General features: G+C 33.2%; 3 protein-coding genes across 7 annotated transcripts in view; 2 read left to right on the top strand and 1 right to left on the bottom strand.

Annotated features, from left to right (window-relative positions):
• LOC122520061 overlaps window positions 1-14,666 on the top strand; it is a 34,041-nt gene extending 19,375 nt beyond the window's left edge. Inside the window, exon 2 of one of the 2 annotated variants that reach the window (XM_043639974.1) lies at window positions 14,365-14,666. In XM_043639974.1, coding sequence (XP_043495909.1) covers window positions 14,365-14,616 — 252 coding nt within the window. In that variant the 3' untranslated portion in view covers window positions 14,617-14,666. Of the gene's footprint in view, window positions 1-6,821; window positions 6,853-14,364 lie in introns of those variants that run through there. The other variant, XM_043639975.1, reaches the window with a different exon arrangement.
• Window positions 14,667-20,077: 5,411 nt separating this feature from the next.
• Window positions 20,078-21,865, bottom strand: LOC122519219 (threonylcarbamoyladenosine tRNA methylthiotransferase). Its single transcript, XM_043638552.1, has 2 exons — window positions 21,398-21,865; window positions 20,078-21,322 (listed from the first exon to the last, which is right to left on the bottom strand). The coding sequence occupies exons 1-2, from the start codon at window positions 21,790-21,792 to the stop codon at window positions 20,116-20,118; spliced, it is 1,602 nt and encodes a 533-aa protein (XP_043494487.1). The 5' UTR covers window positions 21,793-21,865; the 3' UTR covers window positions 20,078-20,115.
• A 694-nt stretch (window positions 21,866-22,559) lies between these two features.
• LOC122519927 (proteasomal ubiquitin receptor ADRM1) lies at window positions 22,560-25,868 on the top strand. Of its 4 annotated transcripts, none has more exons than XM_043639741.1 (5): window positions 22,560-22,911; window positions 23,062-23,178; window positions 23,241-23,583; window positions 23,657-23,799; window positions 25,100-25,468. In XM_043639741.1, the coding sequence occupies exons 1-5, from the start codon at window positions 22,717-22,719 to the stop codon at window positions 25,379-25,381; spliced, it is 1,080 nt and encodes a 359-aa protein (XP_043495676.1). In that variant the 5' UTR covers window positions 22,560-22,716; the 3' UTR covers window positions 25,382-25,468. The 4 variants fall into 4 exon arrangements, with proteins under 4 accessions (XP_043495676.1, XP_043495675.1, XP_043495674.1 ...); XM_043639740.1 differs by having other exon boundaries at window positions 22,563-22,911; window positions 25,167-25,868; XM_043639739.1 differs by having other exon boundaries at window positions 22,563-22,911; window positions 25,164-25,868.
• The last annotated feature ends 671 nt before the right edge of the window (window positions 25,869-26,539 follow it).

Genomic DNA, 26,539 nt, shown 5'->3' with positions numbered 1-26,539 from the left:
AGGAACCACCAACCAAACGAACCGACCAATAAATACAACCCACCGAGCAACCTCTCTCTTTTCTCCTGTTTTTATTCTTCCGGTTAGCGGGAAATTTGTTTTAGTTTTGTTTTAGTTTTGTTTGTGTTACTTTCCTTTTTTTGGTGGGCGGTCGGGCGGGGGTTGGGACAGCTGGGCGAGGGCTGCTGATGCGTTCCTAACTATTACGTCGTAAAATTCATATCGATCTAGAGAAATTCCCACGCTTCTTCCCACGGAATCCAAGTTAGTAGCGTCAACATTCCTATAAACGCCTCCTCTCAAACGCCCTCGGCTTTTAACGCGACCTAAGACAATATTTCGGCTCGAGTAAATCCCTGTGTGACGCGAGATTAACACGTAGGAGGAAGAGGATGCGTTTATACACTGTTACAGCATATATGTTGTATGTATACCGGCGTGTTCAGGCGAACGTCCTTGCCGTTTATGCTTCCTTCGATGCGCTTGAAACGTTCCGATGTAACGGGAGCAACAAAGTGTAACGACTCTCTCTCTTTCTCTCTCTCTCACGCATACACACACACTATCTCTCTCTCTCTCTCTCTCTCTCTGCTACTACGGACCGTAAGATTTAAATCGCCTTTCGTTTGATGGATCTACCTTTGCTGAGCGTAATACGGTTAACGTCCTTTAACTCTGCACGAATTACCTTCCGTTTCCGTTCGCTTTGTTTTTTTTCCTTCTTCATCTTCTACGCCTGTTTATGAAGGACGCCGTTCTTTAGCGAAACACCATGAAATAATTGTCTCTCATTGTAGAGTAACGTTCCTTTTTAACATAACACCGTCCTTCGCATGAAATACCTCAATGTATTTCCAAAATACATTGATCGTTTCCTGTGATGATTTGCGTGACTAAAATCTTTCATCGAACAATCCGGTCCCATAAAAGAAACGTCGATGCGTTAACATCGTCGGACATTTTCTTTTTTTTTTTTTTTTTTTTTTTTTTCGCGGTAGGCCCATCAAATAAATTATTCTCTTCACATTGTCAGGAACCCCATAAACGAATTATGACATGGTTGTACCTACATACATATTTACGTCAGGACGATTAAAACATAACAATGCTCAACTCGAACAATAATCACGTATAATGTGCGAGTACTCTATACGTTTAAAACACGATGTTGCATTGACGTTGTTTTCAGCTTACAAATAGCTTACATTAATAATATTCAAACTTTCTCATAGAGTATAATACTTTTCATAAAGATTTCATTCAAATGTTATTGTATTAGAAAGAAAATACCAAAGATATGTATCCCCGTAAGTCTTGCGAATGTTTCTCATCGTATAATCTTACTTGATTCCTATTAGTACCAATAACCGGTGGCAATCCTTTTCTTATACCTGCTCGGCAGGTAGGTAGGAAACCATCAATGCATATTAATCAGTACGATGTCGAGACCTTCTAATCTAATTTAGTATGATTCATCGGTGAAATTTATCTCTGTTGGAATCATATCGCATGAACAACAAAATTTTATTCAAATTTACAAAATAACATTATTAATAATATTATAAGATACATAAATATATAAATATATATTTATTATATTATATATATATAAAACTATTATAAAGAAATAAAATAAAACCGTTAGAAACTTGAAGCTTAACAATAAGAAAACAAAATAACGTTAGATCAATGTGATCCGTAATAAATGGTTGTGCTGCCGAGGTAATAACAGATTAGTAGAGCAGTAGAGCGTGTCTCGTACTACACATACACACATACAGCATATGTAGCATACACACACACACACATAGACGCCACTAGGAAAAGTACATAGCAAAATACAAACATGGTAGCAGGTAGGTAAGATCGAGTTGGTAATTTTATCGGTAGAGCAAGGTGTCCCGTTTGGAGATACCGGGTAGATAGAAGAAGAAGATATAAGGGAAAAGGTACGGGTGTAAACAAGAGTTCTCGTTAATAGGTATAATTGAAAGGTGCAAGATAGTAGGAAGCGCACAGTAATACCTGTGGCGCATAACTCGTAAGTAATATTAGAACCTTGTTTTCTCTTTCTCTTTCTCTTTCTCTTTTTCTAAGGATAAAACCGGCCTCTCTCAAGCGTAATAGCTCTACTATACTAGCTCTCTAACTTCTCGATAACCTTTACCTGCATTACTCTTTCCAACGACTGTGGTCTGGCTGCTGAGCTAAGTAAGCCAGCAGGACAGATACAACACTCATTCATCGTTTTCGCTGGCTTCCTTGTTTTCTGAATGAAACGACGACGACGACGACAAACGATCTCTTCTCTCTTCGATAAAACATTTGAAAGTGTAAGAAAATATCTCGTAAATATTCAACATAAATATATATATGTATGATGTGTGCTGATAATTATGAAAGTGATCTAATTGTAAGTCGTATAAGTCTTGTTTCGAGATATTTAAAGGATTACATTTGAACATTCAATGAATTCTATATAATATTGAAATAACAAACACTATCTAACGGTTCATTTTTAACAATATTACATTGAAAATTACATTGAATTAATTTAGTTTCAAATAATGTGGTGTGAAATAACTGATAAATTTATTTATTTTTTAATTATAACTTACAATTAGATCACTGTATTACGATCACATCGATATAATTGAATCTTTCTCTCTGTAATGTAAGTATTATAATATGACAATTGAAAAATAATCAAAAAATGTTGAACACGATATTTGTGTTCGTCAAAAAAAAAGAAAAGAAAAAGGGTAGTAGCAATTAGTGATTCCTTCTAAAAAAAAAAAGAACCCCTTTCTCTCTCTGTTCGGGGTAGATATCGAAAAACCCTCGATGGTGGGCCGTACCGCGAGAACAGGTACGATCCAAGGGCAAAGTTCATGGCTAACGACGGTTTCGATAATGAGAACAGATAAAGAAGGAACTCTTGCTGTTCTTCTTATTCCCTTTCTTCGGTGTCGTTGGGTGTTCCCAACAACGTTAGTTTCCACTGTTAAATTCTCACGAGAATAAAAGAGTTACTGATAATCGAAATGAATAATTCGCAAAACCAAATAAAAAAAGGGTTTTACGTTGAACTCACTATCTCTTCTTCAACTTTTCCTCGCATCATTCTTCTTATTCTTCTTCTTCTTCTATCTTCATCTTTCTCGTACTTTTTTTTCTCTTTTTATTTGCAACGTCGTCGTAAATTCTTCTCCATGGACATATTATATATCCTACCGTATACTTTTGCACAGAGAGAAAGAAAGAGAAAGAAAGAAAGAAAGAAAGAAAGAAAGGAATTTGTCTTTTGCGGACGTTGAAGTCATTTCATTTCACAACCCTTAAACTCGTTGACACGATTATAAAGCTATAATATGAACCTGAATTCCACTTACACCCTAATAATGACAATAAAATGTTTATTCAATTTTATAACCATCGTATAAAAGTGTAATACCTTTTTTTTTTTTTTTTTAATAGACAATAAACTTAATTATTATTGTTATTAAAAACGGGGATAAATTTAAACGACGATAAGAAAAAACCCATAAGCTCAAAACGTCATATTAAATATATATATATATACACACGTTGATGAAATGTTTGCCAAAATTTTATAGAAACTTCGAATATATATATATACTTATATAAATATATATACATATTATACTTGGTTTGGTATGCGTGAAAGCACGTTGCATATGTTGTATCGCATATCGAATCGTGCGTGAGGTCGTTCGTTGCAATGGCACCTCGGTATGCGAACGGCGTTACATTCTTCGGCGTCGGCATACATACGTACGTACATGGAATCGATCTCTCGATCATCATCATCATCATTATCATCATCACTACCATCATCATCATCATCATCATCATCATCATCATCGTCAGTCGGTTTCTCTTACTCTTTATATCAAGAACGTCTTCCGAGCTTTTAACTTCTTTCCTTGGGCGCTAAATTTATAAATGAAAACAAATTGTCTCATATCACGCAAAATATATATTAATTTATATGGGGTAGCAGGTGGAGGGGGTAGGGGGAATACTTGTTTTAAGGGGAACGAACAAAAAGTTAATAAATAATATGCATTATTACGTTGACTCGCGTCGCGTGGTTTGCAAATTGGAGAGAGGGAGGGGGAGTTTTACCCCATTCGTTTTGACACGCAAATATTAGGATGAACCAAAAATTTCGTGCATTTTTTGCTTTCGAAACTTTACCCTGTAATTGCATAACGGATTGATTGATTTTTTTTGTTGGAAAATTTACTTCGAAAATATTAATATTTAACTCAGGAAACTTTTGCTTTCACCCTGATCAGATATGACAAAATTATCGTGTGATGTTATTTTGAAATTATTCGCATATTAACAAACATCATCTTTCGTCGCGAACTTTCCTGCCGATAAAAAATTGTTCACATTGGGGAGGTGGGGTGGGGTGAAGTATGTTGGGGTGGGGGTTGGTAACGAAGAGGAAGAAGAAAGAAAGAAAGAAAGAAAGCTGTCAAAAAAATATGAAGTCTCCGAGAGGACGCGAAAATAAGAGGAACGAACCGAAAAGAAAAAAAAAACAAAAACAAAAAAAGAAATTAGGAGCAGAAGGTTGAAGAGGAAAGCTAAAGAAAGAAAGAAAGAAAGAAAGAGGATAGAGATAGGTGGCATCCTCCTCTCGGCATTGGTGTTGTGTAGCGTCGTCGTTAAACGACGAGAAAGCGGTGACGGTGGTCTCCTCTCCTCCTCGTGTGTTAGTCCGAATGAAATGAAAGAGTAAGAGAGAGAGAGAGAGATGGCCATAGGCTGTCGAACGAGCGTGCGAGTGAGTAAGAAAGCAAGCAAGCAAGCAAGCAAAGCAAGCAAGTAAGAGAAGGAGGGTTAGAGGGAGGGTGGGAAGGAGTGGCAAAGAGTGCGGAGAGAAGAGTCGTGGTATATATAAGAGAGAAGAGAAGAGAAGAGAAGGGACAGAAAAGAGAAAGAGAGCCTGTTGCCGGGTCCTGTTGCTACCCGGTTACGGTGCATCGTGCTGAATTCGCAACGAGACTTTTTGGCGATTGCTTTGAATAATGTATACGTGTAATAGACGACGTTCTTGCTTTGGGTATATATTTTTATGTATATATATATGTATATGTATATGTATATGTATATGTATATGTATATGTAAAACCTAGGTCCCCGAGGCTTATAGCAGTAGCACACGATTTATTTATTTATTTATTTTTCGTTGGTCTTTATTCCTTTTACTTTTATTTTATTTTATTTTTATGTTTTTTTATTGGTTCCTTTTTTTCATTTAACGCCGAGCTCCTAGCGCCTTTCTGTTTTTTCGTGAGAAGTTTAGAGTAGCATGGTTGGCCGTTCTTTTCATGGTGGGGGTGGTTATGGTGGTTAGTAGTGGTGGTAAGTCTTTATCGGCACCTCCATCGTCCTCGGCATTCGTTTGCGATCTTTCGCACAGGACTTCGAAAGAGTTTTACTTGCTTGCTTGCTTGCTTGCTTGCTTACTTGCTTGCTTGCTTGGTTGTCCTTGGACGAAGTCAGTCACGTCATCGTTCAGATATCCTGAATCCTGGCCCGCTCTCGATCCTGTTTTTCGTAGTCCGTCTATCGACCATCAACCTTCTTCAACTTTGATATTCATTTTTATTGATCTTGTTGTCTTGTGAGAGGAACAAAAATCAAGCATCGGGTACATACATATTCGTTCAGTAATTAAAATCTTACCAAACCCTATACCAAACATCCCAAAATGACGATTTATTTTCACGTCTGATTTGACTTTATTTTAACAACGGTCATAATATAAAAGTAAATAAAAAGAAGAAAATTAAATAAACTTGAAACCCTCGTGTGTTAGCCAACGTTAATGATCGTTAATTAGCGTGATCCTTCTATAAACGTAAATGGTGTTTAGTAAAAATGCGTCTATTTAAGTATTTATCGAAGATAAACGTTCGTCGTGAGTTCGCATTTAATGAAATATTTTTAAAGATGTGTGTGGTTCCTTTTATTTTTTCGTCATTTATCAAATCAGTCACGAAACTTGAAGTATCTTCTTGTCTTTTTCCTTGAACTACGTTCTCTCTCATCTCATCTTATCTCATCTCATCTCATCTCATCTCATCTCATCTCATCTCGTCTCGACTCTGCTGCTGCTGCTGCTAGTTTTTTAGTAATGACGTGTGAATCTTGCTCATTTCTGACAAATAAAAGGCGCATCCTGTTTGCGAAAAAGATCCGAAAGAGTTAATTCCAAGAAAGATGAGACAGACGAGCGCGTTTACGTCGTAGAAAGGCTACCAGCAAATCACATTTAAACGGAGAGGTATCGAAAGCAAGCTATAAGGAGGACCGGAATTAAACCATTTAACTAGGAGCGTCCGCTGTGGTGGTGGTGGTGTTTTGCTCTTTCGTCTCACGTTGGCATTCGTTTTATCTCGTTTAGCATATAGACGAAGGACAATGAAACGAGATATTACTACGGAAGATTTCTTACAAATTTTTCTTGCAAATAAAATGATAATGTAATATGGATCGATATTGTGTTGTCAATGTTTTTATTTAAACAAATGTTCGATATGTTATATAGTTGATTAAATGTAAGATCAAAAATTTCGAAATATTTGAAAATAAAACGTCAGTATTGATAATAAAGTATTAATATGCATTATTATAGTTAAATATGTCAAATTAATTTAATTAAATGTGATTTATTTTTATGAAAAATATTTATCATTAATTAATGAAAAATACACTGAGATCACAAACGAATGGAAAGTAATAAGAATTATTTATTGAAATAATAAAATATTAATTTTCAGACAAAAAGAATTTAGAGGAATTGAAATAAAAAGGAAAAACAGACACCTATACACGCACGTACGCACGCACGCACGACACGTAAAGACATGAAGGAGAATGAGAGAGATGGAGAGGGATGAAAAAGCAAAGGAAAGGAGTATTCTCGTTGAATGAACCGAGAGAAACCTCGTGGTCGACGATCCGCTTCGCTTTCCCGCGCATTCCATAGGTGTGCGCGCGCAGAACCTTTCGTGACGCTCTCTCTCAAGGCCATGCAAATCTTAATGAACGCGAGGGAAGCGTCCCGTTGCCGTGGAGGTGGAGTAGGAGGAGAAGGAGGAGGAGGAGGTGGTGGTGGCGGTGGTGGAGGAGGAGGAAGAGGGAGCGTCACCGTCGTCCTTGCATCGCGATCGTCCTCCGCGATGTCATAGGAAAAAGTGAAACCTGAGATGATCTTTCATCGATTTCTCTAATGTTCAACGAAATACGACTTTAAACTTTGATCTCTCTCTCTCTCTCTTTCTTTCCCATTCTTGCGAAACGAATAACGCGAAAAAGTGATAATTAAAAGTGAAAATAATTTCTTTTTTTTTGAATTTAAGACCAAAATGTTTGACGAGTATTATATTATCACAATATTGTTATAAAAGAAAATAATTTTTCGAATAAAAATTCGCATTCAATAATTCGGCTGGAGTGGGGGTGGAAGTGAGAGTTGGAGTGGGAGTGGTAATTGGAGTGGGAGAAAAGGAAGAACGAATAATAAGTCAACGTCCTGACGTAAATAAACAAAAGTAAATAAAAAGAAGAAGAAGAATAATAATATATAAGAGATAAAGAAAGAATGGGGAAGAATGAAGAGTAGGAAGTCGCGTCGTCCACCACGTGCTGGTGTTATTGTTATTGTTGTTATCGCCGTCTTCGTCTGTACTTCGGTTCAATCCCCCCCACTACTAAAAGAGAACGGCCGTCTCTTTTACCCCCACTCCTTCGTCTTCTCTTTTTACCCTTTCTCCGGTGTATGGTCACGTCACGAAAGGCGCGCTGGCCCCCGGTCCTTCTGGTGGGGATCACGATTAACGGACTCTAATTGCATAGCAACAGTGAGCCTGAGATAATGGGGGGATACATACATCTGACGCTTGTGCGTGCGCGCGCGCAAACGCGCCTTCTTTCTGGCCCACTTCGAAAACCGAACTCTCCTAATCCGCCATTTTTGTTTTGTTTTCTTCTCTTTTCTTTTTGCACGCGTAACATTGTAATTTTTTGCCTTTTCTTTTTCTTTTTTTTTTTCTTTTCTTTTCGGTTTTAAATATTATTTACATATATATTCGCGTGTGTATGATATGTTATATATTTATTACATATATTTTTCCCCTCGCTTCGAAGATTCGTGGTTTGAACTTTCGAAATCTTACTTTTGTTGCTAAGTGGAAAGGAGCAAGCAGACGCGACACCTGCCACGAATTCATTTAACTTTCCACCGGGCTATCTTTTTCTTTTTTTTTTATTTAACGTTTATTATTTTTGTTATTATTCTTATTATTATTATTATTATTATTATTATACGTCAACTCGTAGTTATATCATACTTTATAATTCCTTTCGAATTTGCACCATTGGAATAAAAAAAAAAAGAAAAAAGAATTAATTAATAAAATTAAAATCTATCCTATCGAAATAATACCAATATAGAAAATGACGTAAGCCAATGACGTTGTTCGAGGTAGTAGCGGGATGACTTTTTCGATAGGGCACGCAAAATGCACGTGAACGATCCAACCTTTCCCCTTCTTCTCCTTCTTCTTCTTTTTCTTTTTCTTTTTCTTCTTCTCTTCTACTTCTTATTATTATTATTATTTTTTTTTGTATATTCTTTCTATTCCTTTATTGCATTTTGTACGTGATCAACACAAAGAAATTTTGCGTGCTTTTATACCTGCCGAAGAAGAAGTTATCCATTTAGAAATCTCAGGGAGAACTTTCTTGGTACTAAGAATTCTTTCAAAATGTATTCCTCTTCATTGTTCTTTTCACGTTCCCTCAATGTTTTCTATCATCCAATTTTGATCCTTCTTTCTTTCTCCTTTATCAAAACAGCGAAGTAGACCCATGTATTCATTCCAAACGGGAAAGAAATATAATCAAAATGGATCGCGTTACTGAACATGACAGCATTTATTCGCCGTCTCGACCGAACCCACCAACAACTTTCATCACCGCAACATCTTTCAGCTATTCTATTTCGTTCACTTCGTTTCAATGCATATGTCAATTCTACGTTCGTCAATTTTGAAAAATTCGAAATATAAATCCTTTTAATTAAAACTTCAATATTACAGATCGTAGAAAGCATTTCTAATCGGGTCGTTTAAATCGCTTCTTCAAAATTTTACAAATTGGGACTAAAAATATATGTAAATATTTGAACAAAGGACCATCGACATTTTTATCGGAAAGAAAAGATACAAAAGAAATACAAATTAGTAAATACTTATACACTTCTTTTTTTTTTTTTACGAAAATTCCAAACATTTCTAATAATATTAGATATTATAATTTCTCAATCACTCGTAACACAATGCATACAAATTTTTCCAATTAGATGAGAAAAGAAACAGTATGAAAAAACGATACTTACAAACGATACGATTAGTAGCGAAATCGGTTGACACACACAAGTAAAAGTAAAAGTAATAACTTTGACAAAAGAGGCCAACATTTATCTGAAAGGAATGAGATAAAAAAAGAAAGAAAAAAAAGATAGTAACAGTAACTGGTAGTAGTAGTAGTAGTAGTAGTAATAGCTAGTTAGTTAAGCCCACTTCACTCTTTGTACCTTTTCCTTTGAGTAACACATTAAACTCATCATGATGGTCTTTTCTAAGACGACCTTGAGGTTTTCACAGGTCTTATCTGGATGAGAATTGGTGATTGGACGAAAGAAAGAGAGAGAGAGAGAGAGAGAGAGAGAGAGTGACGAGTGAGTAAGGGACAGGGGGTGGGAGGGAGAGGTCAAGTCGTAGATAAAAGAGGTATTACGAAGGTCAAGATTAACTCACCCGGCACCTGTTCAATCGGTACGACGATGGGTTTAGCAGCGGACAATTTTCTTGAGTAATGAGACGTAACGAGTATTGCTTTGTTCGATAACGACCTACCGACATCTAAGTTAGAAGAGAAGATCGTCGGGGAAGTCAAAGCGAAAAAGGACAATAAAAAAAGCACGTCTTCTTCAACATTGCCATTAATCTTTACACTTTCTCTCTCTCATTTTAATCTTTTTCTTGAAAAGGAAAATGGATGCAAGGAAGGAAGGTAGGAAGGAAGGAAGGAAGGAAAGGAATAAAGAAAAAGGTTTGCCATATGGCAAACGTGTACCTACCACCACCTTCATTTTTCTTTTTTTCTTCGTTCGTTCCTTCGTTAAGATCATTTAAAAATTCTTCCAATGTTAAATGATTAAATCTTTATGGTAAAAAGGATTATCCTCCTATTCCATGGTATCTTTTCTCGTTTCAAAGTAACTTAGGGAAGGGGATTGATAGAAGGTGATGAAAGATGAAGAGGAAGAGGAGAAGGGTCGAAGGAAATATGTGTTTATGCGAATGTGGTGGTCATTTTCACCGCAAACTCATTTTTCCAAACGCGTGACTTCAACGTGACGAGTATTAAATAGTTCGCGATGGTGATAGTGGTTTCGAGATAATATAACATCCTGTAAACCTTAACGTTTATTATATTAAAGTTGAATTAAAATTTGACCGCTAACGATAAATGGATTATTTTATTTTAATTTATGATAATAATAATTTCAAACTAAACTAAAAGATGATTATTATTATTATTAAATTTATTATTATTATTTTCTGTATTCTTTTGAAATTTGGTTCGTAACGGAATCGATAGAAATAAAAAAAAGGTTAGATTGAGTATAAAGGGTGAATAGGAAGAATATGAATAATCTGAATTTTCTTTTGAACGGGTCAAGTCGACTGGATCGTAATACGAAATTAGAGAGTAAAGGTAATCCAATACGGAGGAAATTTAAATAGAGATATCGAATTACGGAGGATGCCTTAATACGATGCGATGGCTCAAAAGGGAAAAGGATTTTTTTTTTCTTTTATATATATATATAAACGGTTCGAATTTGTAGCGAGATGTTTGCCCGATTACACGCGAAATCGGGATAAACGTTTGTAAATTTTATCAAGTTTGATGGATCTTTTAAAATGTGGTTCGTAGATAATCGTTGAGATCAGCTATAAGCAAAGAAAAAGGAAAAAAGATTTAATTGTAAGAAATATCTACGATTATTTTGATTGAGAATAAAATTAGGTATAAAGAAGAATAAGAAGAATAGGAAGAATAAAGAATAAACAAAATGTGTACTATGTAACATTCTCGCAAAAGAAGCATAAGGAAGCTGGCCAGGAAGGAAGTGATATACACACTTATCGCATCTACCTAATTAATTATCGCATGTGTTATTAATATACAAAATTGGGGGGTAACAATATTTATCTACCATTTTGAAATTTATATTATGTTTTTTTATATTACACATATATATATATTTTATTCGTAATATTTATACATATGAAAAATGCATGTTAATGTATCAAAAAAAAGAAATCAATTTTTGTGAAAATAACTTCTTTCAATTGCCCTCCATTTTGGGAAGAGGAACACCATCAGAAACCATAGCAGCAGCAGCCACGCGTACACGCATGCATGCATCATGGGAAAAACGTTGTAGCACGTTGTGCTACTGGGATTGCGTTAGTGAATCGATCGAAATATAGAACAATTGAAAATTATTTCTATAAAATAACAAAATTATTCTTTTTCTTTTTGTTAACATCGTGTCAAATGTCAAATTTAATATTTTAAATAAAAACTCCACGTATACTTATATCGAAAAATATTAAAAGTTTCAAAATGGTAGATACGAACACGTTATATATCATTTTATATTTTATTATTAACATATTGTTCATTATAATATTAAAAAAACAAAAAACTTGTTTATTCGATGTCTTACGTAGAGATTCATTCATTAATTCTATTCGTTTTTTAAAGGACACAATAATAATACTAACGGAAATGAAATAATTTTTCCAGTTAAATTCTACCGTCGTAGTTCTTCTTTATTTCTACTTTGTTCCCTCGTCGTTCACAAAGCAGCAGACGTGTTAGAACGTAGAATTTTGAAAGAGTTCGGTAAATAGCAGGTATAAACGCCACCTAGGAACCTTTCCCTATGTAATATATGAAGAAAGGGTCTCTAGTAGAGAAATGTATGCTACATTGTGTCTCTACGCCTACACGTACACATAGGACACACTTATACGAATATTTACGCGCACACACGCAAGGATTTACAAACACATGCATACACACATACACACACATCTCCCTAGTTTTTTCTTTCTACATTTCCCTCTTCTACTTGATAACCATTTGCTCTCTCTCTCTTTCTCTCTCTCTTTCAACCCGGTTACTAGGCAGTCGTTCTTTCCTCTCTATAAGGAGAAAAGAGAGAGAAAAAAAAAAGAAATTTAAAATATGAACAGTTTGTAGGTCTTCTTTTATCGCTTGTTACTTCCTCTATATCATGTTATTTACACAACCCAAGTTACAATTTTCCTCGATACAATCTCTCTCGCTTCTTTTTTTTACGCTCAATGTTGATTGGTTGCTAGTATTTGTCTCTCTCTCTCTCTCTCTCTCCCTCTTTCTGTTTCATTCTCTTATCGAAGAAGAAAATAGAACAAAGGGATAAAGGGATATATATTTTAATGATTACGTATGTGGAAACAATCGAAATAAATTTTATACACGGTATAGATAAAGATTGAGAAGAAAAAATAAAACCAAATTTTGTTGGGATAATAATAATAATAATAATCGATCTTCTTAGAAATTCAACAACGTTGCGGAACGATCGTTTTTCTCATATTTTCTAGCCTCGATAACTATCATCATTAACTTGTAAAAGGGGTACCATTACCAAGTGCGAACGAGATGTACGAAGAAGACGATAATTTTCTTCTACGGTTCTCTTTACCGCAAGTACTTACTTACTTACTTACTTACTTACTTACTTACTTACTTACTTACTTACTTACCCTTTTCTGTAAATTTCCTTTCAACTGTATAAATTCTTCGAGATACTTAATTCGGTTAGGTTTTTTTTTTCTTCTTCTTCTTTTCAGTATGTCGAAGGGAGAACAAGACGACGAGAAGGGTCAGGGGGGGACTCTTATTATTCCTACGTATATAAGCAAGCAACCCCCTACTATTCCTATTGTATATGTCATCCTCGAATTTCACTTCGTTAGGACAGCTTTCGAATCTGTTGTTCCTTCTCTTAACCCATTCCTTGTAAATCTGAAAAGATTTTCTTTTTTTTTTCTTTTTTATTTTATACGTAGAAGGGCTGTGAAATTTCAATTTCATTTTTCAATTTTCTTCGTTAAATCATTCGTTGGATTTTTATAAAAGTAAGTGTAATGATGATACACGCAGAAAGGATAAAAAAAAAAGGGGGGGTAGGGTTGTGAGTTAAGGTTTGTTAACACATCTGCACTTCCCTTTTTCTTTATCTCTGCACCTTTGCTGTGTTTTCTCTATCGACAAGCTGCGATATATTTTCTTTCTTATATCAATTCTAAGAAGAACCGTATGTATTGCAGATTACGAACATTTGCCAGCCCAACGTTTACCGGTTCAATCCTTTCAGATAACTTTTTGCATAGCGTGCATGAATATTATTATTTGCTAGCACACGAAATAAAGATACTATGTGTGTATTCTTTATATATATATATATCATAAATACAATTATTTCTATTTATAAATCTATTGAAAAATATCATTTTTAACAACCTCGATAATCGATCCTTTAAGAGCACATTAAAATTTTACACGTTAGTTAGGCACGAACACGCGACCTGGCAAAAGCTTCTTCTTCTTCTTCTTCTTCTTATAATCTTGTAGTCCGAGAAAACGAGTACGGGGCTTCGTTGATCGTTTGCACACGCAGGTGCAACACGCCGTAACTAATCCCATTAATTATTATGGAATACAAAGATGGCCAATGAAACTTCCCTTTACATCATTGTTTAATCGATTCATCGCTTTCATGATTTTTCTCCCCCTCCCCGTTTACATCTATGTATTTAAGTATGTATATTACTTGTGTGCGTCAGAATATTTATATAAAATATTTGAAATATATTTTATTTCTCTAATTTGAAACTTTTTGAATATTGGCTATTATAAAATTTGGAGAGAATATTTCGCGATTTATTATTTAAAAGAAAAAAAATGTTCAAAATACCGATCTAGCAAAGATAACAGTCGTAATAGTAGTTTTCGACTCTATCGACAGGAATAGACAACATTTCCTACCTTACCGATTGTTGTTAATTTCCTGTATCGAACGGTCGATAAAAAAAAAAGTTCAGTTGTGCGTATTTAATTTAATGAAAAATTATTAAAAACACATAATTTGACATATTTTCTCTATTTCCTGTTTATTTTTGTCTCTTTTAGGCTAGTCGTACACTCGAACCATGGGAGCATCTACTACCATGTCCGAGATGTTCTTTTCCTTGCCACGTCGACGGTGAGAAGAACGTGGGAACGTGCTCGAGGCAGGGTTGCTCGATGGAGTTTTGCACGTCGTGTTCTTCGAGGCCCCACACAGGTCCTTGCAAGACGCCCCTCTTGGCCACGCCAACGAAGAGAAATAAGCGGCTCGTCGTTGGTTCCAGACAGAGCAAGCGAAACCTCAGAAGGTTGTAACGAAGATCACGAGAAGAAGAAGAAGAAGGAAGAAGAAACAGCAGCAGCAGAGAAAGAAGAATAAGAAGAAGAAGAAGAGGAGGAAATGAAAAAAAAATCATAATGATAATGATAATGATAATGATAATGATGATGATAATGATAATAATGGGGAAAAGAAAAAGAAATGGACGAAAGTTTGAGAGAGAGAAGAAAAAAGAAACTCGTGTGGAAGACTCTTCCTCGTCGTCTAAAAGTCGCGGCCGTTCTGCATAAGGGAGAAATAAAAGGAAAAAAGAAATCAAAATAAGATCTCATATCCGATCAATGATCCCCCCGGATCGATCCGGAGGTTTTTGGTATGCGTGTGTTCGATCATGAAGAAAAAAAAAAAGAAAAGAAAAGAAAGAAAGATGAAAAAAGAATTTGGCTTTTACTATCAAGCACTCCTTCTTCTCCTGTAATATCACGGTATATAAGGATAATCGTAGGAGCGGCACGAAGTTTCAACCTCAAATTACGGCCTTGATCGAGAAAGGTATTCGAGAGCCCATGGCTTGTCGGCTCCTCGTACCACGTATGTATGTAGTACGTTTACGCGAGAAAGAGTCGTGGCCTCTCTCTCTTTCTTTCTTTTTTTGTACTGTTGCGTTCTCTCTCAAAAGTAGCAGAAGCCACCGTTGCACCTGAGCCTCGGCAACTTCTGGGACCTGCTCCTCCGTTCATTATTATCGGCGAAGTTGCAAGGGCCCCTGTCGTTTTCGTCGAAGAAGAAAAAGTAGGGAGGTGGTTGTTTGCGAATATAGAGAGAGAGAAAGAGAGAGAGAGAGAGAAAGAGGAAGTGAGATTAGCAAAGGATGGACCAAGAGAAGGAAAAGAGAAAGAGCGAAAATGAGAAACCATAAAGCAATGTCGTAAAACTCTCCTCTCAAGGGGATGGGATATGGGATGGTGCATGTATGGTGGTATGGTATGGTATGGTATGGTTATGGTATGGTATGGGTAGAAGCAGCAGTTCGTCGCGCCCCCGGATATTTCTTACTTTATTTTCTTTCCTTTTCTTTTCTTTTCTTTTCTTTTCTTTTCTTTTCTTTTCTTTCCCTTTCTTACTCTTACGACGCACTTCGGAACAAACTCTCTTTTAACGAAGAGAAGAAGACGAAGACGAAGAAGAAGAAGCCGGTACACGAATACCTCCTCTTAATGGAGAACAGCGAAGAGATCACCTTGCTCGCCGATCGAGAAACGAGAAAACACCACCACCACCACCACAACCACCCTTCTTCCGCTTACTATAGGGCTTTTCTTTCCTCCCCTCTCGCCTTTCGACCTCTCCCTCTTCTTTTCATCGCGAACAATTTATGCGAACGAATAATATAATCTCTTTGGATTACTTTCTTCTTATTCTTCTTCTTTCTTCATGTTTGTTTGTGTTTTTTTTCTTTTTAAACACGACGTTTTCTCATCGTTACAAATATATTTTATCGTCCTATTTCATATCTCCTTTCGTTTTTTAATTTTTTTTTTTTTTTTTTTTTTTTTTAATATTATCGACGATTATTGATAAAACTTGTTCGCTCGTTAATCGCATTTTAATTCGTCGTCTATCGTGTTGTTTTATCTTAAAATACGCGTATTTTTTATTTATTTACTTTTTTTTTGTTCATTCCCATTTCCAGTAATTCATTCGATATTCTAATTTTATTCAATTTTTCTCCTATTCGATAAGGGAAAAGAAAAAACGTAAAAATGAAAATAAAGATGAAAACGAGATAAAAGTAATGTGTCCATCCTCTTCTCATTCCCACGTCACTCGCCGCGTGAAATAATATTTTATCTATTGAAAATAAACGTGTCCTGGCTGGCCGGTTCCTTCGTTTACTTGACAAATTTATTCAACTATCTAAACGTGTATGTGTGTGTGCGTGTGTGTGTGCTGTATGCGTATCCCTTCGACGAGCCAAACCACTCGTTTCGTATAGTCATTCCTCGAGGATGTATCGTGTCATTATCCTCGTATTATAATCGTTGCATCAATTTGTCGAAGAAAATAAACGAAGGTACCACCACACTCCGGGCGTAAATATTTTAACTTTTACGACTTTTGCCACCATTAATGTTTCAACTTAGAAATTTTTTACTCCTCATTTCTGTTAAACTATCGTACTCCAAGGATAGAAAGAGGAAAGATAAAGAAGAAGAAGAAAGAGAGAAAGAGAAAGAGAGAAAAAACAAAGATGAAAAGAATAGGAGTATAATATTTTAATTTTTACACGCATATATATATGAGATCAAGTAATATACTTCTAATCTCATTTGTAATAAAAAAAAAACGACGAAAACAAAAATATATGAACGAACGGGAGGAAAGTAGGATTGCACTTTTTACGATTGGAAATAAAAATAAAATTAAATAAAATTAAAAAAAAAAAAAACAAAAAAAAGTATTACATTATACCGAGAGAGAATTTATGTCATGTGAAAGAGGTAATTGTAAAAATAAAATAGAAGAAAATATATTAATATAGAAATAAAGAGAGAAAAGAAACGGGGAAAGAATTAGATCGTGCTGAGAAAGACTCGAGTGCCATATTGAAAATGATATTTTGGATGGGAAACCGGTAGGAGAAGTACATTTTTGTGTGCCATCTTTATTTTTTTGTTTGTTTGACATTTCTTTAAGTCTTGCGCCATAATCATTGCCATAATATATATATTATTTTCTTTATATTTTGTTCTCGATTGTTCCTTTTAAAAAAAAAAAAAAGGAAAACTTGTGAAAAAATATTGACATCTCTCGTTGGAAAACATTATTTCCGTTCTTAAGTAAGAGAGCCGCCATATTTGTTCTCCATTACAACGATGATACATCAACGTTACTGGAAATGCGTTAAAAACATCTTTTCCATATATATATATTATTATTATTATTTCTATCCCTGTGTATACTCTTGCTAAGATTTTTATAAGGCGACTCTAGTTTTCTTCGTTAACAAAAAAAAAAAAAAGAAAAAATAGGAAAGAAAGAAAAAAGAAATGGTCTTTCTCCGTACCGGTATATATAACGCAGGAAACGCAAAGACTGCTTGTAAATAACCGAGCGCATAGTAATATATTTTATGTATTTTGTGTGTGTGTGTATTGGCATTTAAGAGATATCCATTAGAAAGGAATAGATACTATAAGTAATATTCTTTTCTTTTCTTCTTTTTTTTTTCTTTGTAATTTTATTGTTTCTTCTCCGTGTACTTTTTAAAAATAGTATTTACCGTTTCTTTTTAACGTCTGCATTATACGAATATGTATATATTTATAAATATATATATATGTTACATATATATATATATATATTACAGTATACAGTATATGTATATATTAATATATATATATTACAATATAAATATATATATATATACATATATATTTATATTTATATTTATATTTAATAATCTCCGGACATATACAACAAGATGCTGTCAACGAACGTTTCTCTGGGAATACACGCTTTGTGAGCAAATTATCAAATTATCGTAGTATTTAGCAAATATGTTTATTTTAAAAAAGAATGTCTCATCTTTTATTCATAATTTTTAATTTGCAATTTTTTTCGCATGATTTATCTTACGAACAAAAAAAAAATCAATAATATAATAAACGTTAATTAGACGATGCGATTCTCATATGCGATTCTCAAATTTGATTTCATGACATTTTTTTATATTATTCGCGTGAGATAGTATGTTTTTTTTTTTTAAAAAAAAAAAAAAAAGAAAAAATCAATTCAAATGATCGTATTTATTTTGTCTTTTCGCCGAATCTCAAATTATAAATGCGAGCGGCACACGCACGAGACATTTCTGTGATAAGAGATGCTACCATTATTCGATTGTGTGCATTATGTTTTTTTTTTCTTCCTTCCTTTTTATTTGTTCAACAAGAAAAATTGTATTTAATTGTTTAAGCCAATCCATCGCTCAAAAAACTATTGTTAAATTTTGTAAATAGATATATAGTATATTTTTAATAAGGCCGTATAATAATATAATAAATTATTTATCGTTATTTCGTTCAACGATGGATGATAAAAAATTTTTCTCTGCATTGGAATAAAAAAAAAGAAATGCGAGACTTTTAAGGAAAAAAAAAAGAAAAAAAGAAAATAATTCTCGTTTCAAATTAATAAATTTCGCTTATATGCGGTCGTGGTAGTATGGATTACCAATTAATTAATTAGATTTTAATGAGAGAATCAAATATGCTTAAGTGTGTGAAGATTATGAAGAATTATTCTTTCTTAAGCTTCATCGAGCCATATTTTTATACATAAATGTCGAAATAGTTTGTAAAAAAAAAAAAATGTTTCAATGTGCTAGGTGCGATATAATATTAATTTAAAATGTTAGCGTTATAGTATTGTTTCATAATTTTTTAAGAACAACGAATCATAATGTGCTTTATAAAATGATAGCTCATAGATTTTTAAAGATTTACGTTTAAAACCGCTCTCTTATTTTTTACAACCTTTGTAAGTTTATTATGCGCGCACGCATGCAAAGAGATAGTATGTTCTTTTATTATGTATTTTTTTATTTTATTGTATTTTTTTCTTTTTTTTTTTTTTAATATTTTCAAAATACAAATAGGATTTTAGACCGAACATACCTCAGGTTTGCAACTGTTACCAAAAGTGAAATATTTCAGAATTGCCATACCTTTTTCAGCATATATACATACGTACATACATAATAGTTATCTTTTCGTCTTGACACATCGATCCTTTCCGCGAATACGAAATGGCTTGGACCCTTATTTTTTTGCTCTCTATCTTGGGTCGTTTTTTCACCCGTGTATATTAAAATACTCAGGAGATACTTCTGTGTGGGAAACCAATGCCTTTTTCTTTTTTTTTAGAGTAAGATACTTTATAAAATCCTTAGCGATGAAAGGGTGATGCCAAATAAAATGCATTGTCTCGATGCAGTTAGTTAAACAAAACATTATATTTTTCTAGCGATTTATACTATCTTAATGCTTAGCGTGTAAGTTTTTGTAATACAATTGATTGCTCAGCAAATGATACACCGAATATGCAAGAATACTCTCCATTCTGTATTAATATCCGTTAAGTCTTAAATTTTATTTTTTATGTTCAATTAAAAAACAAGTCTTATTTTTAATGCATTGATTCATGTTTTTATAAATTATAAACGTTTTTTTATCGAGAATATTTGGAGAATTTGGTGTATCTGTATTATCCTTTTCAATTGATGTAATAAAACCCTTATTCACAGGGTACGTTCCTGTATTTTCGGTTTAAATATAATTTTTACACAAATTGAAAATTTAACTCTTTAATTATTATAACATTACAAGCTTTTATATAAAAAAAATGTATTATTATTATTATTATTATTATTATTATTATTATTACTTCGTTTTCATTTTTAATTTTTTTTTTTCAAATATAAAAATATTCGTCAAATGAATAAGAATATATTTGTTTTGTTTTATTTTCGAATTTCACAAAAATGACCATAAAAGTTTAGCCATGAAGACAAAACACATCCCTAACATTATCTTTTCTAATGTATAACTAGATTTTATAATGTGAAGTTTTGATGATATTAAAGATAAACCTCGTAGATGACAGATCTCTTCGTTTATTGGTTGACCTTCCATCGAATATTTAGTAGCTCGAACAATTTTAACAGATATCATTTTTCCTAAATATTCTTCTTGCTTGGGGACTAAAACTTGTTCATAAAATTTATTGTGTCCTACGTAATGTAATTTATCGTGAGATAATTCTGTTACTAATACTTTTTCAATTTGTCCAATTTTGTGATCGTAAGGCTGATAAGAATGAAATAATTCTGTTAATCTTTTAGTTCTTTGTTTAACTTCTTGTGTAGGGACTCTACGCATTTTAGCTGCTGGTGTGCCAGGTCTTGGAAAAAATTGATTAATAAATAAATTTGGAAATTTATACTTTTTACAAAGATTCATAGTCTCTTCAAAATCATTCTCTGTTTCTGTTGGAAAACCACATATTATGTCTGTTGCTATAGTAATATTTGGAATTCTTGATTTTAAAAAGTCAACAACATATTCAAACTCGGAGCAGGAATATTCTCTTTTCATATCGACCAATATTTGATCGCTACCAGATTGCACAGGTATATGCAAGAAACTATAGACTCTGGGATGATCTAATATTTTACTCATTTCTTCTAAATGCTCTATTATATAAGGTGGATTGGTCATACCAATGCGCATCATACAACCATTAGGAATAACTTTCACTAATTCCCATAATAATTCGGGTAAGTTAGTTCCAATGTCTCTGCCGTAAGTTCCAGTATCTTCAGACGTCAACCATATTTCGCATACTCCTTCTTCGAAAGCCTGTTTAGCACGTTCTATTATTTCTTGAGGAGGATAACTTCCAAGTTCACCTCTGGCGTGCTTAGTTTTACAATAAGTACATTGATTCAAACAACCGGTATTTATGGCTATAATCTCGATCAAAGGATTCCTTCGAACTTTTGGTAAGCTTAATGATGCACCTCCTATTTTTTTCCCCTGTACTTTCTTCTGACTTAAAAACCTTACGGTATTACCTTTAAGCGTTTCTTCTACTACTGAAACAATTCTATCAATTTGCTGTACTCCTACCATGCTCAATCCCTTTAAGAACGAAGATTTTGGTGCACCTTGAGGAACACATCTAAAAGTATAAAAATAAATACATTATTTCTCTTCTCATCGAAAAAGACTAACTTTTTTATATTTGATATCGTACCCTGCGACAACGATATGTTTTCCATTCTTTCTTCCATATTCAATCTCATTTCTAAAATGATCCTCTGCAGGTGTCTTAACGGTACATGAATTTAAAAGCCATAAATCTGCATCAAGCTTGTCGTCGGTTAACTGATAACCATATGCTGCAAGTTGTCCAGCCATATATTCGCTGTCAGAATTATTGTGGGTACATCCCCATGTCTTAACATAAATCTTTTGTGTTCCTGGTATAATGCTCGATAATATTGTAGGCTCTGGAAATTCCTCTACTTGTTTTTTACGTTTCGCACGTACAACGACATATTTTCTCGCACCATATCTTTCCTTTGGAGTAATATCATTTTTGGATACTATATCCTCAATGTCTCCAACCTCTGCATATGGTAAAACCATATTTTTATTTAATATTTCACTTATATAAAATGAATTGTTAATTTTTTTACAAACTATTAAGTTTATTGTTAATTAATAAAATCATATTATGTAATATACATATACATATTTATTCTATATCTTAATAATATTCTTAAACCATTATACAAAAATATAATAATTTGTTGAGGTTATACACATGTTAAAACTACCAACGTTAAAACCGCATGATTAAAATCAGTTCTACCAACTCTAACAAATTTATTATTTCAAAATTATGACCATTTGCGCACGCGCGTGCGCGCGCATTACAAGCATGTGCATACTATAATTTATATAAATAAATACATTAAAAATAATGATTTATAAGTATAATAACTTTAAAAATTTTCATTTCTAGATTATAAGTAACTAAATATATACAACAAAAAATAATTTAACACCGGATATACTTTTATAATTCAATTTAATCAAGTTCAATCTAGTTAATCCCTATAGACAATATTTAAAGGCGTGAAAATAATTGTACTCATTAAATGTTTACACGAGGCTATTGTATTCATTTAATTACAATTAATAATATATTTTATACAACACAGATTAAAAATATATGTAAAATAGGTTAGAGTTGGGTAAAGTAACATTTTCAAATTATATTATCATTTTAATACAAACTTTGTTATTAATAATAATAAATATATAATAAGAAAAAAACTAGCAATAATATTCGCAGGGTTATGTTTAGTTTTCAATAGAAATATAAAAATCAGCCTTAATAGGAGACCGCCATTTTGAGATGACTGTCATAGTAGTCAATGTTCCCCCTCTCAACAGATTACAGTACGTACACCTGCTGACAAGTATATTCAATTTGTAACGTTGAGATACGTTAAAGCAGTTTTAAAAACTTTTTTACACAAAACCTGATTTATACAAGTTACATACATGGGTCCCCTATTTGGAAATAATCCTTCGCGAAATGCGTCAAAAAATTTGGTTGAATTCAAAGCAGGAAAAATGACTATGAAAGGGAAAATGGTTTATCCGGATACACGAAAGGGACAGATTTACGTTCACCAATCTGACGATCAATTAATGCATTTTTGTTGGAAAGATCGTACAACGGGAATTGTAGAAGATGTAAGACTTCTACCATGTCATTTTTAAAATTTTAATCATTTCTTAGAAATATAAATTATATATATATATATATATATATATATATATATTTTCATATAATTTTGTATATAATTTTGTGATTATTCCTAATACCATTTTATCATTGTTCAGGATCTCATTATTTTCCCAGATGACTGTGAATTTAAGCATGTACCAGCATGTAAAACTGGTAGAGTATATCTGTTGCGATTCAAGTCATCGAGTAGAAAGTTCTTCTTTTGGCTACAGGTAAATAATTGTAATTGATAATTTGTACCCATCATTTTATTTAAAGTTTGTAAATATTATAGGATTTAAAGACTGACAAGGATGAAGAATATTGTAGAAAAATTAATGAAGTTTTAAATAATCCACCTACACCTGGTTCTCAAAGAAGTGGCAATACGAATCCAGATGGGGATTTTCATAATTTGTTAAATAATATGTCTCAACAACAATTAATGCAATTGTTTGGTGGTGTAGGACAAATTGGTCTTGGTAGCTTATTGGGAACAATGAGCAGACCTCATGGTATCCAAAGTACTCGAGCATCTACTACAACTGCGTCATCACCAGTTACAACAAGCGTTGCCAGGCCACCGGTGTCACAAACTCCAGCACCCTCTACCGTAACTGAAACTACTAAATCTTCCAGTGAGTAAAAATATGATTTAATTAAAATAGGTTTAATATATTTCTTTAATGTATTTGTTTAATTATAATTTAGGTAATAGTAAGTCATCGCCAAGAACAACAGCACCATCTACACCTGTGACTACTTCAGCTTCTAATAATAGAATTCAATTGAGCGACTTACAAAGTTTTCTCTCAGAAATACCAACACCGGCTGGAGCAGAAGCTGTTGTTCAGGTAATATCATAATACTTATCTTTATCAGCTTGATTATTATATTATTAGGTTGATATCTTTGTACAAGTATGACTTGCATATTTAGTCAAAGATAATCCAATGTATTTTCAATTACTTTTTGAATTTAATGTTTTTCTGAATATAACTTATTTTTCTAAGTTTAATAAAAATTAGTACCAACTTTATATTTCTATAAAAAATGTACAATCTATTCTATGACTAAATATGTAGAAATATTATTATTTAAATGTGTAGAAATATTGTGAAAAATATATTTATATTTTCAGGCACATAGATAGGTACAATATTAATAATTCTTTATTAATACAGTTATATTTTTGTTAAGAATGCTTGTTTATAAAGCTTTACGCTCTCCTAGATAGAAATTTATATGTATAGAACGTTTTAAGTGACTCTCATCAAAAAAGTTATCTATCTTGATATTAACTATATCTGTTTTACAACTCTGTCACTATCAGGGATATAAAGTGCTATTCTTGATAATACAACCTGTCTAGTAAATACAGTCCGTTTTGCATTTAAAGCCTTGATAGTATACTTTCATAACTAATAGACTAAAACGATATAAAAATTAATATTTTTATTTCGTTGCATATGTTGTTTTAAAAAAAATATTAGTGATATTTAAATCTAGGAGTGTAAAGTTAATGTAAAATTTTATGCATAGTGTATTAGTGGTACAGTGGTGTTTCACATTTATTTCATTAACTACTTTAGTTCATATTTGTCTGTGGATAATACTATTAGCAGTCATATGTGAATAGAAGCCAACATGCTATACAATTTTACAGAATGCTACTCACGTCTTTCAAGACTTTGTAAGGTTTTAATAATCTATGAGAGAGACACACAGTCTAACAACTATAGTATCAATATTGTTTTATCCAGTGTTTCGTCTCTTTAGATTATCATTATTCAAAGAGATCTTTTTAGTGAAAAGTGCTTTATATGTTATACGTTATTTGTGTTACTTTGATACCTTTGGTCTGTGATATGAAGTTACGATTGTTTACTTCAATTGCTCAATAACTACAGTGTTGTCTTAAAGATCACAAAATAATCATTATGCACAAAGGTTGGTTTAGTCATTTTTTTAAATTTCTTCATGTCGGAGAACCTACGGTATCGTCTGTAACTAAGACATTATACGCATATTGAGAATATAACATTTAAAAAAAGAAAAAAAAGAGGAGGACATTGGCATGGTATTTTCGTTATTTAATACAATTCTACATATGAACTTTTCCTGGCTCTCGGATACACTGGCTCTGTTGAGCAGTTGGGGGAATTTCTCTGGGACTGTTTGTTGCTTTCGTTCAGCTACACCACGGCTTATTATCCAGCAGAGGGGCATAGCGACAGAGCTGACGAATGCCATCCCAACAACGATTACAACAACGGAAAGCCTGGAACGTGCTATTTCCACGCATTTACCACCTGGAGACAACCTGTGTACAACGCTATCATCTCCCCAGTTCTCCCAGGCGCTATCAATGTTCTGGTCTGCTTTGCAGTCGGGCCAGGCGGGCCCAGTCATCCGTCAATTTGGCTTGGGAACTGATGCAATCAATGCAGCCGCCAGTGGTAACATCGAAGAGTTCGTCACCGCTTTGGAGTCGGAAGCTAAGAGCGGGCAAGGACAAACGCAACAGGGACAAGATGAGAAGAAACGATCCCCAGGCGATAGTCCTGGCAAAAAAGAAGATGACGACGACGGCATGCCTTTGGATTAAGCAATAAACGTTTATTTATGTCGGTTTTTTTTGTTATCAACTTTCTTGTCGTGATTCAGAAATTCGATATATGTTGTGTATTAGTCGAGATTATGTACAATAAACGTTTCTTCAACGATTAAATTTGATTACATTCTGGGATATTTAATTAAAGGAACTTCTATGATTTTAAAAGCATAAACTTGTATTTCTACGAATTACTTGCACTAACTAAACATTTACTTATTCTTTACACTTTCTAATATTTACCCATTTAAATATCTGCTTTTGTACAAATATATGAAAATTTAATAAATAGTTCAACTTTATTAATAAGCACTCTCTCTTTCTCTCTCTCTCTCTCTCTCTCTTATATTCCGTTGTTATTTAGAGTACGTATATATTTACAATTTAATAATCAATAAATGGAAATATTTGATTATTATTTATTCCTCTTCCAAAAAGAATCAATTAGAAACATGTTAATGCATCACTTATCTTATTCATCTTTTTATGATAAAGTTATCGCATTTTAAATGAATCCATTTTAAAGGCGGGAAAATGGTGACCAATGAAACATTTTCAACTAACACGCACAACAACGGTATTGGTCATATGTTACAATCGATATATGATATATATCATATAATTTTATGATCATGCCATACCTTTAATTGCGGAAATACAATGTAAGTAAATGTTCGATTTCAAAATAAATTTTAATCAATAATATATTGAATAAAGACTAAAGTCTTATAATTCTGCATATCATGAAAATAATGAATTTTCGAATTTTGTTACATGTTGTAGAACACCGCGTGAGATGATAAGTGGTGCGCATGTGATTACAGAAACTGCTTCATTGGTCAGTCGATTATATCATTGTTCAGTATCGGATCAATATAAGGTAGTAATTGAAATTTCGATTCTAATTCAAATTAATTCACCGGATCTTTTATTTAAAGTATGTAAAATGTAAGATATGTTTTATTTAAGGTATTATATAA

This window comes from Polistes fuscatus, unplaced genomic scaffold (assembly GCF_010416935.1).
Source record: "Polistes fuscatus isolate 324 unplaced genomic scaffold, CU_Pfus_HIC Scaffold3, whole genome shotgun sequence".
Lineage (NCBI taxonomy): Eukaryota > Metazoa > Arthropoda > Insecta > Hymenoptera > Vespidae > Polistes > Polistes fuscatus.
This window is presented reverse-complemented; position numbering and strand designations above follow the sequence as displayed.

What these genes read in the sequence shown, in the direction of transcription:
- LOC122519927 (XM_043639739.1), top strand. Translation starts at nt 22,717, where the DNA reads ATGGGTCCCCTATTTGGAAATAATCCTTCGCGAAATGCGTCAAAAAAT. An exon ending in CAACGGGAATTGTAGAAGAT is followed by an intron (nt 22,912 to 23,061) that starts GTAAGACTTCTA and finishes ATCATTGTTCAG; the next exon opens with GATCTCATTATTTTCCCAGA. An exon ending in AGTTCTTCTTTTGGCTACAG is followed by an intron (nt 23,179 to 23,240) that starts GTAAATAATTGT and finishes TAAATATTATAG; the next exon opens with GATTTAAAGACTGACAAGGA.
- LOC122519219 (XM_043638552.1), bottom strand. Translation starts at nt 21,792, where the DNA reads ATGGTTTTACCATATGCAGAGGTTGGAGACATTGAGGATATAGTATCC. An exon ending in AAACATATCGTTGTCGCAGG is followed by an intron (nt 21,323 to 21,397) that starts GTACGATATCAA and finishes TTATACTTTTAG; the next exon opens with ATGTGTTCCTCAAGGTGCAC.